Source organism: Danio rerio, chromosome 2, assembly GCF_049306965.1.
Source record: "Danio rerio strain Tuebingen ecotype United States chromosome 2, GRCz12tu, whole genome shotgun sequence".
Lineage (NCBI taxonomy): Eukaryota > Metazoa > Chordata > Actinopteri > Cypriniformes > Danionidae > Danio > Danio rerio.
The window spans coordinates 7,887,646-7,903,822 of record NC_133177.1 but is presented as its reverse complement, the minus strand read 5'-3'; the positions used below and the strand labels follow the sequence as shown (position 1 = coordinate 7,903,822).

Sequence of the window (16,177 nt, the reverse complement as noted above, 5' to 3'; positions counted from 1 at the left end):
TATGATCAAAAAGTTGTACCGCCATAAGTGTACAGATCATGTCTAATCTTAACACAGATATGAACACTATACCATCAAATTTCAGCTCTGTGAAATGGTCAACCCTTACTAAGGTCTACACAAATGGTGTCGAATTCAATTTCTGGGGCCGCAGCTCTGCGTAGTTTCTCTCCAACCACCTCCAACTCACACCTGCCTTATAGTCTCTAGTAGTCTTGAACACCTTGATTAGTTGGATCAGCTGTGTTTGATTAGGGTTGGAGCAAAACTGTGCAGAGCTGTGGCCCTCCAGGCATCAAGTTTGAGACCGATGCTCTAAGCCAGGGATCACCAAACTTTTTCCTGGAGGTCCGGTGTCCTGCAGATTTTAGCTCCAACCCTAATCAAACACACCTCAACAAGCTAATCAAGGTCTTACTAGGTATACTTGAAACACTCGGGCAGTTGTGTTGAGGCAAGTTGGAGCTAAACCCTGCAGGGGCAGACTAACCCTGACATAGCATTAAACATAACACAATCAGCAGATCCCGTTTTGAGTGCCACTGTGGAAATAAAGCAGAAAAAAAAACAAGTCATGATGCTTTATAAAAAGGAAGACCGAAAATGCTGATCCACACAAAACTTCATCAATTCCGGAACCGTGACTTTGCACTAATGTGGAAATAAAGCATATTTTATTACGTTTTTTAGAACTTCAGCTCATTCAAGTCTTCAGTTTTAATGAATTTGCTGGGATGGAAAGTGCAAATGATAACAAGACAGGACTGATTGCTTAGAAGCTTCACAGCTCTCCATGTAGAAACATCCAGATTCGTGAAATGTCTAGAATAAACGTTTAAACATGACGTGCTGATACCACTCTACTGGCTTCACTTATTAACATAAATGTTACTCTTCGGATTCAACAACCACCATAGTTGCTATAAGTCATTATATCCTAGGGGTTTGATCAAAGTTGGCCTTGTTTAATGCATGTAACAACTGTTGATGGTTCAACCGCCGAGCAGAAGCACAAATGTAAAAGCGCAATGAACCATCCGTAACTGTAAAAAGGACTCACAGAGCTCTGATTGGAGAGCAGTGATTGGAGATCGGGAACGCTTAGAAGTTTCTGGTGTTGTTGAAGGAGTTGGAGAGGAAGGGGGCGCTGGGGGCTACGTATGGCGGAGGTGGCGAGCTGGTGGTGCTGAGGTCTGGGTAAGGCTGCAGACCCATCTGTTTGTTGTCCTGAAGTTTCCTCACCACCACACGACAAAACTCCTCGCTGTGCCGCTCGCATGTGTCCAGGAGCTTCCGCACTTTGGCGGTACGTGTGGTTTGGTTCACGACCAACTCGTAGTCTTCACGCATCAGGAGCTCACGAGACAATAAAGCGTCTAAACTCTGATTGAGACACGCCTCGGTCATCTGGCGCACTACTTCCTCCCTTCGGGCAGCGATCCAGCGGGCAGCTGGACCTTGATCGTCAAACGCCGTGACAAAATCTGTCAAGACATATAAAAAGGATGAGGTGGACATTATTGCTTTTTTTATTTAATCGACAATTAAGTATGGCTACACAAAATAATTCACGATAATTAGTGTTGTTAGTTCAGTATAGTGTTGGGCGATGTTGACCAATTTGGCCAACATCGTGGGCCAAATTGGGCATCGATGTCTAATGTAAAACATCGCAATAGATGAGGCACCGTTGTCGTAGGTGGCGTTGAATTAATTATTTATGAATAATTATTTAAATTATAATAAATTAATAATTTTTAGCCTACCATTTTAACTACCTGACCTGGATGGTCTGTTTTTTACCCATAACCAAATCATAAATAAAGATAACTTATACACAAATTACCACCTGTCAATCACTTTTTTCATGGGACTCTGGCATGAATAGGCAGAGTGATCGGTGTCGTTATAATGGCGTCGACAAACTTGGTTGGTAAAAAAGGTACACAACCAACTAAATTGCTCACTAAAATTACAAAGTACAAGCGTGAAAGCGAAAGATTGAAGCAGTGTACTGACGCTGTGACACGTTACCTGATAGATTCAGAAGACCGAAGAGTCACCCGCTATCTACTGGAGCTCAGACACATGCATACACTGCAGCGCATGCCTGTGTGTGTGTGTGGTCATGTGATGTGCGTTTTCAGCGGTGTTGTGTGGAAGGAGGACTTTTCAGAAATGCTAGGTCAAACACCAGTGTGGATGTGGATCGTTTTAGTTCTAAAATGTCATTTTAAAACGAAGACATATCAGTGTAAACGGGGCCTTGTGTCTTTTAGCGAGTGGGTTGCTTCTGCGGTGGGGATGGGGCTGAGGATAGCGATGCCAGCTCAGCATCGTAATGTCTATTGGTCAACGGCGATGGACGATGGATCTATGGACCCAACCCTAGTTCAGTAGTAATTTTAGAAACGCCTATTTCATGCTTAATATTTTAAACACCACTGATTGGTCATCATGTTCACATGCTCAATGCTCAACAGAAATGACTGTGATTAGCTCTGAAGGTCTTGCTTCCATTGAAAGATGCAAAATAAATTTAAGCACAGAACTGGAATTTCACATAAAAGATCTGCTTATAAAGCAGCATTTCCATCCAACGAGTCAAAGAGACCAAAATAGTCACTCCCTGATTTACTGGCACTAAATATGAGAAGTGAAAATGGAATTCTAGCTGCGTTAATCTTTTCCTTATTTAATAAATTATTGGTGTCTCGGAAGACAACGCTCACGCGCAATGAATGTGGTGATATGTTTGAAGGTGTGAGACAGGGAGCATAGACGCTCTTGACAGCTCTGGAGGTCATTAATAATATAATAACACTAATACTGAAACGCCTAAGCGTTTTAGAATGACCAAAACAACATTTCAGATGTTTTACAATGTGCACAGCCTGCTGGTTTATCCATTCGCACACACTTTTATCATTACATAATCTCTTATAAATCGCATGACTTTTTTTTAATGCGCATACTGGAATTTGTTCTGTAAAAGTGTTTCCATTGTAGTCTTACCTAACAAAAAGTGTTCCACTTCGTTATGCGCTTATGTTTTTTTAATACGCCTTTTCAAAATTTATGTGCATCTTGGCATTTCCATAAACCGCTTTTTTATGCGCATATCTAAAATGTGCATTAAAATTAGTGGACAGAATCAAAAATACAGCTGTTCAAACACAAACACAAATAAACGGATACTGGAGCATTTTAAAGTCACGTAGATCAGCTGATCTGTCTGTGAACTGACATATAAACAATCCGCTAATGAATCGACTGATCCACATGGTTTTGAACTGCTAATACTTTTATAATTTCATTTTATAATTGGTAATATTTTTTCAGAATTTTTTTAAACACCATTAGGGGGAAGCACAGACAAATGAATAACTGCATTATGAGAAAGTTGTAGTATTTTTTTAAGTTTATGTAGGACCTGTAATCATTAGTTTTTAAAAAGTGTTTTCTATTTTATTAATATTTACATTTTTTTCACATTTGATCAAACATCAAGAGATGAAGTTCTAAATAAAGCAATAAATATGATCGCATATGAATGCATACATTTCTAAATATATACTTCAAAACGTAAAAAAAAAAAAAGAAGAAGAAATGGTTCTTATATTTATACAAAAGTACTGTACGGTTCTCAAATCTGATTGGCTGATAGTCGTGCGATATTCAGCAATATCAGCACTCTTACAGCTTCTTCACTCTTGTGTATTACGCTGCCCACATGAGTCATGACAAGCAGAGGAACAAGCTCACTACAGTTTGACCAATACTGCAAGAAAGTAGTTCCTTATACAAACATGTTTAAGACTCTCTGCGATTCTTTTTAATATACACGATTATGCAGTTGAACGCAATATTACACCTCCCACCAGTGCCAATATACTGTACAGCCATATCTCACTGCTGCTCCTGAGATATTGCTCATGTATCTTCATATATATTATTAATATTAGTAATAATACTTGAATTGACAGAATATAGACTGTGTTTACCTTGTGGGTGTGGATGCAGTGTGAGGGGTTGTATGGCAAGAGCCAGCTCACTTTCACTCTGAGGCGCATGAGCTTTGAATGGTATGTTGAGGTCTGACACGACCTGCGCTGTCTGATATTCAGGACTCAGGTTGTTGGGAGAGCAGTTGTCCATAAGAGGCTTTGGGGGATCCAGTGGAAGAGACATTAATGATGACGGCAGACCCGCATAAGCACCTGAAGATGAAGATGTGAAACAAACAGTATTACACCAACCAGAAAACCCCAAGGAGAAGATATAAATGAGATCGATTAGATGCCAACATTTTTTACTCCTCTTCCAAGCTGTCCTAACCACTAAGTTATCATTGTTCTCAAATACACTTTTAACCCTGGGTAAAAGAATAGTAAAGAGCTAAAGAAAACCTCCAGAGTTCGCATAAACATTGCAGTGCCAGTGTGAAACAATCAGGTGGTGCAATTTTTTTTTCTTTAGATTAGCAACAGACAACCATTTTGGTTGGTTTTAGTTTTATAGTCCAGGTCAGGAAAGAGTTGTTAGTACAGCTGGCTTACTACAGGGATGGTTCAACAAATATGTACATTTTGTCATCATTTGCTCATCCATCACTTGTTCTAAACCTATTTGAGTTTCTTTTTTCTACTTAAATTTTGAGTCACACACAATATTTTTAGTTGTCTTTTCTGTTGTTGTGGTATATACATATTAGCAGTATATAAATATATATATATATATTATCAATATAAACAAATAAATAAACAAATTATATTTTTATATATATATATATATATATATATATATATATATATATATATATATATATATATATATATATATATATATATATATATATATATATATTAGCGGTGTCGCTGTCGTCGACGATAATGTGCTGGATTAACGTGGACTTTTATTATAAAAAATAAAAAATATCACCGTTAATCTATTCTCTAATCTCAAAGTTAGGTTGGGAGCTGGGTCTATTTTACACAAGCTATGACTTTCACCTTGATATTTTAGCGCGGATGTATACCTGACTGGTGAGTTGTCTGACAAAAAGAGTGCCCTTCTGAATAACATCAGCAGGATGCCTGACTTTAACTGCAGTTTGGCAGTTTCACTTTAACTCATGAACATTTCATTCATGCCCCTGTGACAAACTGGGTTATTAGACGCAAATAAGGAGTAAGGACTGGTGAGAGTGTTATGGAATTTAATACAAACACGGCAAATGAAAATAAAAAAAAAAACTTCCTCATTTTGCGATGAGTGCGTGTGTGGTCCGGTGCGGTCCTTTACTGATGGCCGCGTATGTGGATCTTGTTAGAAAATATGGGGAAAAGTCCTACATGAAGGTAACAGCTTGATCGCGGTGTTTACTTCAAAAACGCCACTAATTTTATTTTAAAAAAATATATATATATTTTTTTTAATATTCACTGTTTGGTGCTTATGTAGGCCTACAGTTTAAAATTCATGCTTAACTGAATAAACAGTTAGTAAACACAAGTACATCTTATTGAACAGCATTCATCTTCATTATCAGTTATCATAGTAGAACAGTTTTTCAAGCAGTTTGTGATGCATTTTGGAAACAGGAGATGAGCCCCTGGTCTAATGCGCCACCAGGCATGAGAAACCCATCCTGAAAGACTTATTATTTGGGTAGCACACATATTCTGAATGTCTTCAGCAGAATTGAAATGAACCATTTTAATCTAGATCTATATGTATTATTATTACAATTTTTAACAAACTAAAATCAGAACTTGATATTGTGTCACAATCTATCTACTTTCATTCTTTTTTGTCAAAAACAATAAATCACTTTAAGTCTGCATGAGCAGCACAGCTTTTCTGCACCGATTCTGGAACGCACTGGCGGACTACAACAGTGTGCAATGTGAACGCTCTAAGCTGTCTAAGCTGTTAACAGTTTACTGCAAACAAATCAGGTGTGAGACTGTACAATATTAACATACATCACAGTACAATGGAGAAAATAGGTGATAAACACGTCATCATTTGTCTCAGAAAACATATTTCAAAAGGTGCTGTTGACTGGAAATTTTCCGAATGTTCCGAATGTTGATAACAACCGAAGAAGTCCATATATGCACAGCAAACAAAATGTGTTAGTTTACAAATAAAGTTATGCGTAATAAAGTGAAATGACGCAGGGAAAAAGTATTGAACACATAAAGGAATGGAGGTGTAGGAGGCAGTGAAAGCCAAGACAGCAGCTGAAATTTCTCAGCAGTTATTCAGCAAACCTCTGCCCTTCATCATTGTAAATGAATATTCGCTACTACAGTCCAACATCTAGGATGAAGATGAAATCAGAGTGGACATTTCAGTAAGACAACGATCCAAAACACAGCCAAGGAAACAATCAAATGCTTTCAAAGAAAGAAAATCAAGCTGTAGAATGGCCTTGAATCCAATACAAAATAAAGATCGCATTAGATAGACGAGACTCACAAAACCATCAATATTTATACATTCTGTTGAAATCAGTGGAAAAAAAGACGACTGAGCAATTGATGTGACTTGATTCTCCATATGAGAGGCGTCTTTAAGCTGCCATCACCAAAAACTCCTTTATATAAAGTATTAAATACATTTCAGTAGTTCAATACTTTCTCCTTGTGTCATTTCATTGTTATTACACATTAGAGCTGCACGATTCTGGCTAAAATGAAAATCGCGATTTTTTTGCTTAAAATAAAGATCACGATTTTCTCATGGTTCTGTAGATGTAAAATAAAGGTATGGTAAAAACAAACATAAGGCACAACATCTATAATAATATTATCTGTAGTCTACTGGCTTTTATAAATAATTCTATTCTACTTATAATAATTCTGATGTTGAATTATTATGTTTGAGATATATGCTTGCAATCTGTCATATTAGACAATTTTATTCACTGGTAAAATCAGACATTTGCCATTATCAGATTATATTCAACAATATATAGGCTAGAGTACTTATACTAACATTGCCAACATTTATTTTCATGCACAACTGTGGGTTCGCTATAAAAGAAAAAGCATATCAAATGCTTGCTGTAATCATAACTCTAAAATGCGATATGATCATTTAAATGAAGTGCACACTTTCGGTTTCATTTTGACTGCTAAGTGCTTGTTCATACTTTGCGCTGCTCCCAAACCATCACTCTGTGCCACAAACTGAATATTATTTACAACTGTATTACCTGTTACTCGCAACATATGCAGGTTCTGTTCACTAAAGTAGACGCGCGCGTGTCTATCATTAAGTAGAGCGCGGACGCGCCCTCTCTGTGATAACAGCTCACGGTCAGCAGCACACGTCACGTGTGATTTCCCGATCGCGAAAACATCATTATATGTAGACAAAAATTACATTTTTAGGTGAATTATACCTTATGAATAGAGTATGTGACTCATTCAACATCATTTGGAGGTGTCAATGTCACTGAGCAACATGTGTGAAACAATGAAAAGACTCGTGCAGCCGCCTTTTCTTCTCTCCTGAACTTGAAAATATGATTGACAGAATCGTAGAAATGATGGATTAAGATCGTCTAGGGGGTCGAATCGAGATCGCGATCTTTTAACGATTAATTGTGCAGCTCTATTACACATAACTAATTTTTCTGATTTTTTCAGATCTCTCCTTATGAGAAGAACTGAGTCTTGCCTTGAGAGGGAGTTGATATGGTAAGGAAGCCCGGCTGGGATATTTCTGCTTCCTGGGAAGAGCAGGAGCCTGATCCAGATGTGGAACTGTTGTCCTGTCAGGTAAGAAGAACCAGAAAATAAGACACTCAACAGAGCTCTGGTCAATTACGATATCATCAACAACAATGCAGTAACTCACTGGCCATGGGACATTTAGCTCTTTCACACACTTTTCCTCAATTTTCTTTCCGTTACTTTGAGTCGATGAGCAGCAGCTTGACGGCCTCCTGTACTGAAGGATGAAAGCCAAGAAAATTTACTATACATTTAATAATTTTGACCGCACAGACATAAGATATAATCAAACTAATCCATCTACATCAAATAAAAGCACGGTCAATCTTAATCTCGATTCCTGGAGGGCCACAGCTCTGCACAGTTTTGCTCCAACCCTAATCAAACCCAGCTTATGCAACAAAGTGTTCAAGACTCTTTTAGGCCGTACTCACATTAGGTACAGTTGCCTCAAACCGGGCCTAAGCACGCTTGTCCCCCTCCCGTCTCCCCCGACGGCCCGCACTCACACCACAAATGGGCCTCGGCACGCTTACGTCATCGCTGCTGCGCTGTTCAGTGAGAAGCGCTCTCTCACTCAGCAGCACAGTGGAGATTTCTCTAGTTATATCGTTTCAGTCGTTTGTTATGCAGTGACATGCAGTCAAATATTTCACCAAACAGTCCTTAGGGATGCGATGACACGCAGTCAGATATTTCGCCGAACAGATCTGCCACTTTTGGCGCTCATAAACAATCATAAAGCCCTCGTGCTGCAGGAATGAGGAGGTCTGCTGAAGCCGTGCAGCTGTCGTTCTGTGAGGAGTTCTCGTCTTTAATAAACTACGGCAGTTTGCGTTTACCGAACAGTAAGAATGATTAATAAATCCATATGAAACAGCCCCTTAAAAGTCACGTCTCGCTTTCAGTTTCGGGCTTTGGTGCGTTTTGCACTCACACAAGCATACCGTGCCGAAGACCAAGTGAACCGTGCTCAGGCACACCTCTTCCAACCGGGCCAGGGTCGGCCAAGTGAATCGTGCTTGAGCCCGATTCAGCGCACTCACAGTTCTCAAACAATCCGGGAAACGGGCCTGGGCACGGTACGGATGGCATAGTGTGAGTAGGCCCTTAATCACCTCGATTATTTGGATCAGCGGTGTTTGATTAGGGTTGGGGCATAACTGCAGAGCTGCGGCCCTCCAGGAATCGAGAACCTTCAAAAACATACCTTTATTCTTTTGACCTCCAACACTGCTTCCAAGACATCAATCTCATCAAATCTTCTCAACATGGGCTCCAGTTCAATAAGACAATCTGTAAGGTGCAGACAAAGATGCTGATAGTTTTATTTATTTAGTATTACGCTTTTATTTTAGCCAAAATAAAACAAGTAAGACTTTCTCTAGAAGAAAAAAAACATGATGGGAAATACTGGAAAAAATTCCTTGCTCTGTTAACATCATTTGGGAAATTTTTGAAAGCTAATAATTTTGACTTCAACTGTAGGTTTGGTATTAAACCTGATATAGCGAATGCTACAGGAACCAACACCCATATCGACAAATCCTTGATTAACTTTAAACTTTGGACAAATCCTGTTGGGATTGTGTCCAGGAAACCAGGCCAATGCTAACTTCTGGGTTGGGCTATAAAAATCATCACCACTGCAGCGTACTATTGCAAACCCCATCAGAGCACATGATAACTACAGACCAAACCATAATTTCAGGTCCATTCTAGTGCTTTTTGAGAGGAAAACCACTTTCAAATCAATATATACTGAACTCAAATGAACTAAAAGCTGCCTGCCAGTTACCAGGAAGTAAAACATCTCATGTCAGGAAAAAGAAAGATCAATATTTAGACATTTTCCCACATTTGATTTAATTTTATGGTTTTATTAAACCCATATTTGGAGAAAAGCTTGTTTGGATAAATGGCACTCCCGATAAATGACCCCGCTGTTCCCTCTCCCTGTCATTTCCTCATTCCTCTGATCTGGGATTGCAAAAGAGAAACCTTCAAACTGAACAATAATGACTCTGCAGATCTTACTAGATTATGATGCTGACAAATGTGTGGCTGCACATTTGAAATATTTAACAAACCCCCACTGTAACACAATGAAGTAAACTGCTTCACATTGACTTGAAAATTAGGGAAAGGTCAAAGACACTTACGGAGAAAAGAAGGCCGTTCATCTGGGTTGGCGGTCCAGCCGCTGGTCATAAGGTTAATGAGAGTCTCTCGACTGGGAATGTCTACCGGCAGACTGTCCAGGCCTGTGTCAGGTCGAGCGCCTCGGAGAACGCTGAACATGATCTGCATGGGATTGGTGGCCTCTATTCAGACAACATGAGGAGGACAGTGTCAGAAGATGGATGAATGATGACAGATGCAGTTTGTGAAATGAAGAGGAAGTGACTAAGAGGAAATGTGTCATGATTTTTTAAAAGATGACACAGTAAAACGTGCTTGATATTGTGTCCAGCTATACAATGAATCAGACCTCACTGCTTGTCGGTGCTATTTTAGTGTCAAGTGTTCACACTGTGCGGAATGTGTCTGTAAAGTTTCTAGTGAAATCAAATCAAGTCACTTTTATTGTCACATCATTCATTTTCTTTCCAGCTTAGTCCCTTTATTAATCTTGGGTCGCCACAGCAGAATGAACCGCCAACTTATCCAGCACATATTTTACACAGCGGATGCCCTTCCAGCCACACTGGGAAACACACACTCTCATTTACACACATACACTATGGACAATTTAGCTTACCCAATTCACCTGTACCACATGTCTTTGGACTTGTGGAGGAAACTATGATGTTCTGATAGAGGTATTGCTCTTTTTAAATCGTTGCTATGTTAGCCTGTTTTGTTGCCGTGGAGAAAATTGACAGCTTCGTGATGATGCATCAAAGCTTCTTGCCAATATGGGTGTTATAAATCAACCACAATGTCTCTAAGAGAGTCTCTATGACAGTTAAAAATTGGACATGGACATTATGTAAAAATGGTTGACATATCAATAAAAAATATGGAGTTTAAGTCAAAAATGACTTGCCATATTTTAAGAAAAATAATGTTTCAAGAGTTCCCACTTAGATATGCTTGACATTTATAGCAGGTTTTGCATGCTGTCCTGGTAGAGAACCCTGAGCTCGGAGATATTTGAGCCCAGGGCTCCCGCCCGGTCTAGAAGCATATCAGGGGATCCGAGATCAGGTAGGTCTCGATCGCTCCCCCTTTAGAAGGGATAAAGGAGGAGATGGAGTGGAAGGGGGGATTCTTCCAAAAAGAAGATAACAATAGATAGCAATAAGGAAAAAGTGATCTATTTATATTAAGCTAGGATCAGTCTGATTGGATTATTACTGATTACAGATGAGTGACCAGCAGCGCACAATCATATCACATGCTCTTCTCGAAATTAGTTTATGAAACTTCACTTAAAGTCTGATAAACCTGAAAAAAAATAGAGCAACAAAATCTAATACTGAACATAGTTTTTGGCCAAACTTGGGGCTTGTATAATTTTTTATATGCCTGGATTATTAAAACATATTTAATTTTTTTTTATTCAAAATCAATAAGTCTGTTTGGCATGGGGAGATATACAGTTGAAACCAGAAGTTTAAATACAGTCTTCAAAAAGGAACATAATAATTTTTTTAAACGTCTGATAGTAAATCATACTAAACAATTACTATTTTAGGTCTGTTAGGATTACCTAAATTATTTTTTTTGCTAATTGCTAAATTATTTATTTATTTTTATTTTTTAGAACTTTTAATAAATTTCTAGACAGTCAAAAATTTACACACATTTCCTTGGTATTTTTTTTAGCTTTGCTTTTAAACTACTTTTAAACTTTGGTCAAATTTTTGGGGTATCCTTCCACAAGCTTCTCACAATAGTTTAAAGGAATTTTGGCACATTCCTCCTGACATAATTGGTGTAACTGAGTCAGATTTGTTGGCTGTCTTGCTCGCACAAGCTTTTTCGACTCTGCCCACAAAGCAGGATTGAGAGCAGGGCTTTGTGATGGCCACTCCAAAACATTCACTCTGTTGTCCTTAAAGCACATTTTAACTAATTTGGCAGTTTGCTTAGGGTCATGGTCTGTTATAAGACCCGTTTGTGGCCATTTTTAATTTCCTGTCTAATGCCTTGAGATGCTGCTTAAGTATTTCTACATAATGTTCTTTCTTCATGGTGCTATCTATGCTGTGAAGTGCACTAGTCCCTCCTGCAGCAAAACAGTCACACAACATGATGCTGCCGCCCCCACACTTCACAGTTGGGATGGTTTTCAAAGGTAACACTGGTCATTAGCCCCTTTCACACAAACACACCTTTCTGGAAAATTACCGGCAAATTTCCGGAAAGGCGTGTATGTGTGAACAGGCCCTTTTTGAAAATACCGGTAAATTTGTTCTGGCTATTTTCCGGAAAGAGAAATTGTAACATTACCGGTAATTTGCCGGAATGCTGCACTGTGTGAACGCAAAAGGAAGATTGCCGGAAAGAGCGTGTGCATGTCTAGAACGTGCTAACGTGAGAGTTCTGCTTTAGCCAATTAGAACAGTCAGACGCATTCATGTCCGCGCGGTTTATGAGAATAAAAGCCTTTGAATATTTTTCCAGACACATTTAGCTGCTAGAAATTAGTCAGATAACGTTTATATGTTCATCTTAATGCCAACCGTGTAATTAATTATCGATAAGATGCTTATAATAAGCCGTTGTTTGTTTACCTTCACGCTTTGCGTGTGCCCATGAAACAGCCCATGAGCGCCAACATACACACATATCATGAACATCTCGACATGTGAAAGTGTTTCTCTGTATGTTTTCATCGAAGTTGTTCACAATACTGATTCATCCACAGAGTTTGTGATGTAGTCAAATGTTTACAAATACAAGTGTAGCCGTTTAGAGCTCATTTCTGCTTAATGATGTCAGAATAACCGGTATTTTGGAATGGATGTTTGAATGCTCTTTTCCGAAAAAAATTCTGTAACGCCCTGGCCTGTGTGAACAGCGTTTTTTTGCATTTACCGGTAAAGTCGTTCAGGAAATTTTATATATATTTACCGGTATCAATGTGTGAAAGGGGCTATTATAGTCAAACAGTTCAATCTTAGTTATATCAAACCACAGGACATGTCTCCAAAAAGTATTCTTTTGCCCAGTGTAATTGTAATCTGGCTTTTTTGTTGATTCTGGTTTGTTGATTTTCCCATGTTGTCGCACAAGGAAGCAGTGTGTTTGAGGTTTTCCTTAAATACTATTCTACAGTTGTGCCTTCAATTACCTCAAAAGTTGTCAATTAGCCAATCAGAAACTTCCAAAACCTTAACATGTATGTAAACTTGACTTTCAAGAAAAGTTAACAATTTCTCAAAAAATATCTCTCTCATTATTCTGCTATTAAGCATAACAGAAACAAATTTGACAATCCCAACTTACCTAAAAGAATAAAAGTTGAGTCACATTAACATCTGACTTTTTAAAAAATGGTTATGCATGCCTTTTTATACAGTGTATGTAAACTTCTGGTTTCAACTGTAGCAACAATCTTGAATGCAGAAGGCACATTTTGACCAAATTTGGGCCTTGTCGTATAAACGGCTTAGGAGGAGAAACGTTTGGCTTTGAGGACAGAGTAGTATAACAATATGTTGGTTTTCTCAAGCCAACATTATTAGAAACAAACCTCATTTTGGCATTTTACTAAACAAATGTTGGTATTTTACTAATATTTTGTTATTTATTTTGTAACCGATGATGATGATGGTGATAAATAGTTTATTTAATGCCATGTCAGCAACCAAGGCTATTTTCATGGCAACATTATTATATGGGGTCCCACTTTATATTAAGTGGCCTTAACTAATATGTACTTACACAGGAATTAATAGTTTGTTACAATGTACTTGTGTAAATACATGTATTTACTGTGTACTTATGCTTGATTAAATACATGTATGTAATTACATCTGTAATTAACTTCTGTAATTACATTTGTAAATACACTGTTGACCATCCCTTACACCTTAACCCACCCTTAAACCTACCCACACCACCAAACCTGTCCATAACCCAACCTCTATCCCAACTCAAAAGCACCACAAGTGTTCTCAAATACATTATAAACACAGTAAGTACATTGTATTTATTTTTTTGTTGCAAGTACATAGTAGTTAAGGACACTTAATATAAAGTGGGACCATATATGGCAAGAACATTAATAAATGTACAAGTAAAAATAACAAACAAATGAAAATAAAATAAATAAGATTTGATACAAATTCAAAAGAATTTACCAGTGATACTTTGCTAAAAACATCCTTAGAGTTCATTTAATAAAAAAACACCTTCTGCAGTCATTAAAAGCAGGACAGTCCAGTAGAATGTGTGTTTCTTTTATTCTGTAACCAAACACATATTCATTGTGCTTTCACAGATCCGATGAGGGTTTCAAATAAGCTATAGGCTATCAGTAATGACAGTAACTAGTCTGACAGGTTTTACACCGTCTAACTGACGTACGTTTTTAGAGGCAGTTTCTTGGAAAACTTCATGAAGTGTTGTCATTTTATAATACAGACCATTGAAACCCATTTGTAGATACGCACTGGAGTCATTTTCTTAATTAAAGAAAGCTGTTGTTTGCTTCAACTCTAATTGGTAATAGTATTTATGGTAGAAACACAATAAACCCAATTGCTACATTTAGACCTCAACATTAGAGTACTTAGGCACACACACCCTTAAAATGTGCAGCTTTATATGATGTCTGACATAATCTCAGCCGAAATATTAAGAGAGGGCAGGACAATGTAGCCCCTCCCCTTTTAAAAAAATACAGCCAATAGTGTTTCGTTTGATCACTGCTCTGCCATTGAAAGTGGTTGAGCTCAAGCGCATCAAATGTAAAGCATTTTAAAGAGGGCTGGGCATGTCAGATACTAGAGAGCATTTGATTAATCAAGATTTGATGCTGAAGTATGGAAGAGACAATCTACATGTGTTACATGTTTATATCAGCTTTATATCTCCTAAACAAGAATTTTGACACACACTAGCTTATAGACATCCTAAAAACTAACAATGCTGATACTGACATTTAAAAAAATGCTATTTTAATTTCTTGGGACCTTTAAAGCACAGATTCAACTTAAAATAAAGTAGTTTCAACCCTAACCCTAATCATTTAATTGAATAATAAACATTTTAAAATCATGTTTTAAGCTCATTGAGTATTATCTTGAGACTGTTAATCATATGAGCTTTATTAAAAACCATTAAAACAGACGCTGGACTGACCTAGCTCACATTCATCGAAAAAATGTCATCAAAAGGATCATTTGCTCACAATTTATGATGTTAACACAGATTTGAGAAGTCCAGAGAGAATTTAATATAAGACTGACTATGTGAATCTCACTGGTATACTCTTCCGCAAGCCATACCTTCAAATGGTATTCGTCTCGACAGCACTTCCCACATGATGATGGCGTAACTGAAAGAGGAAACACAGAACAAATGTGTGAATGGTTTCACTGCTGCCCTGCAGTCTCTACATCCACATCTGGCATTCCCCCTGTGTAGATAAAAACCCTCTCCTATCGGTTCAGTAATTTCAACATGCCCCGCTGACTAAGATCACCAAACCTCAGACCTGGCAATGATGACATTTAGCTAAAAATTCACTTCCCTTTTTTTGGCCAGGCAGGCCAGTCGATTAACAAAACAAAGGCCTCGCTCAGTAGTAGTTCTAGTGAGATACGAGTAAAATTCCCACTATAGGGACTAGGACTGCATGTTATTGGAAAAAAATAAAAACTGGCTTTGCATTAATTAGTTATATATTGACATTGTTATACACTCACTGGCCACATTATTAGGTACATCATGGCACAGATTCAACAGGGTACTGGAAATATTCCTCAGAGATTTCGGTCCATATTGACATGACAGTCAGCATCACACAGCTGCTGTAGACTTCATCGGCTTGAATCTCCCATTCCACATCCCAAAGGTGCTCTATTCGATTGACATATTCAGGTAGACTGTGGCATTGACACAATGCTCAATTGGTACTAATGGGCCAAAAAATATCCCCTACACCAGTTGTTCTTAAATATAAATGTAAGGAATTATTATTATTATTATTAAAATCCCAGTGGATCAGCAGTTTCTGAAATACTCAGACCAGTCCGTCTAGCACCAACAACCATGCCACTTTTAAAGTCACTTAAATCTTTATTTTCCCCATTCCCATGCTCAGTTTGAGCTGCAGCAGATCGTCTTGACCATCGCTGCGTCTGAAACCGCCTACTACTCAGTAGGTGCTGCATTTGAATTTAAACGTACAACTCGGCCTTTAGAAAAGTACGTTCTATACAGAATGAATGTGAGCAGCATGAATGGAATTC

The 16,177-nt window shown here is 38.1% G+C and overlaps 2 protein-coding genes across 3 annotated transcripts in view; both read right to left on the bottom strand.

Moving 5' to 3' along the window:
• Positions 1-645: 645 nt before the first annotated feature.
• The window catches only part of ripk2 (receptor-interacting serine-threonine kinase 2), a 33,171-nt gene continuing 17,639 nt past the window's right edge, over positions 646-16,177 (bottom strand). The window contains exons 3-9 of one of the 2 annotated variants that reach the window (XM_073913344.1): positions 15,212-15,261; positions 9,911-10,072; positions 8,959-9,044; positions 7,873-7,965; positions 7,693-7,786; positions 4,005-4,220; positions 646-1,484 (exon numbers count right to left, since the gene is read on the bottom strand). In XM_073913344.1, coding sequence (XP_073769445.1) covers positions 1,102-1,484; positions 4,005-4,220; positions 7,693-7,786; positions 7,873-7,965; positions 8,959-9,044; positions 9,911-10,072; positions 15,212-15,261 — 1,084 coding nt within the window. In that variant the 3' untranslated portion in view covers positions 646-1,101. 2 annotated transcript variants of the gene reach the window in all.
• xpr1b (xenotropic and polytropic retrovirus receptor 1b) overlaps positions 12,459-16,177 on the bottom strand; it is a 573,636-nt gene continuing 569,917 nt past the window's right edge. Inside the window, exon 14 of the transcript XR_012387640.1 lies at positions 12,459-12,490. The gene's annotated coding sequence lies outside the window, so the exon portion shown is untranslated. The remainder of the gene's footprint in view (positions 12,491-16,177) is intronic.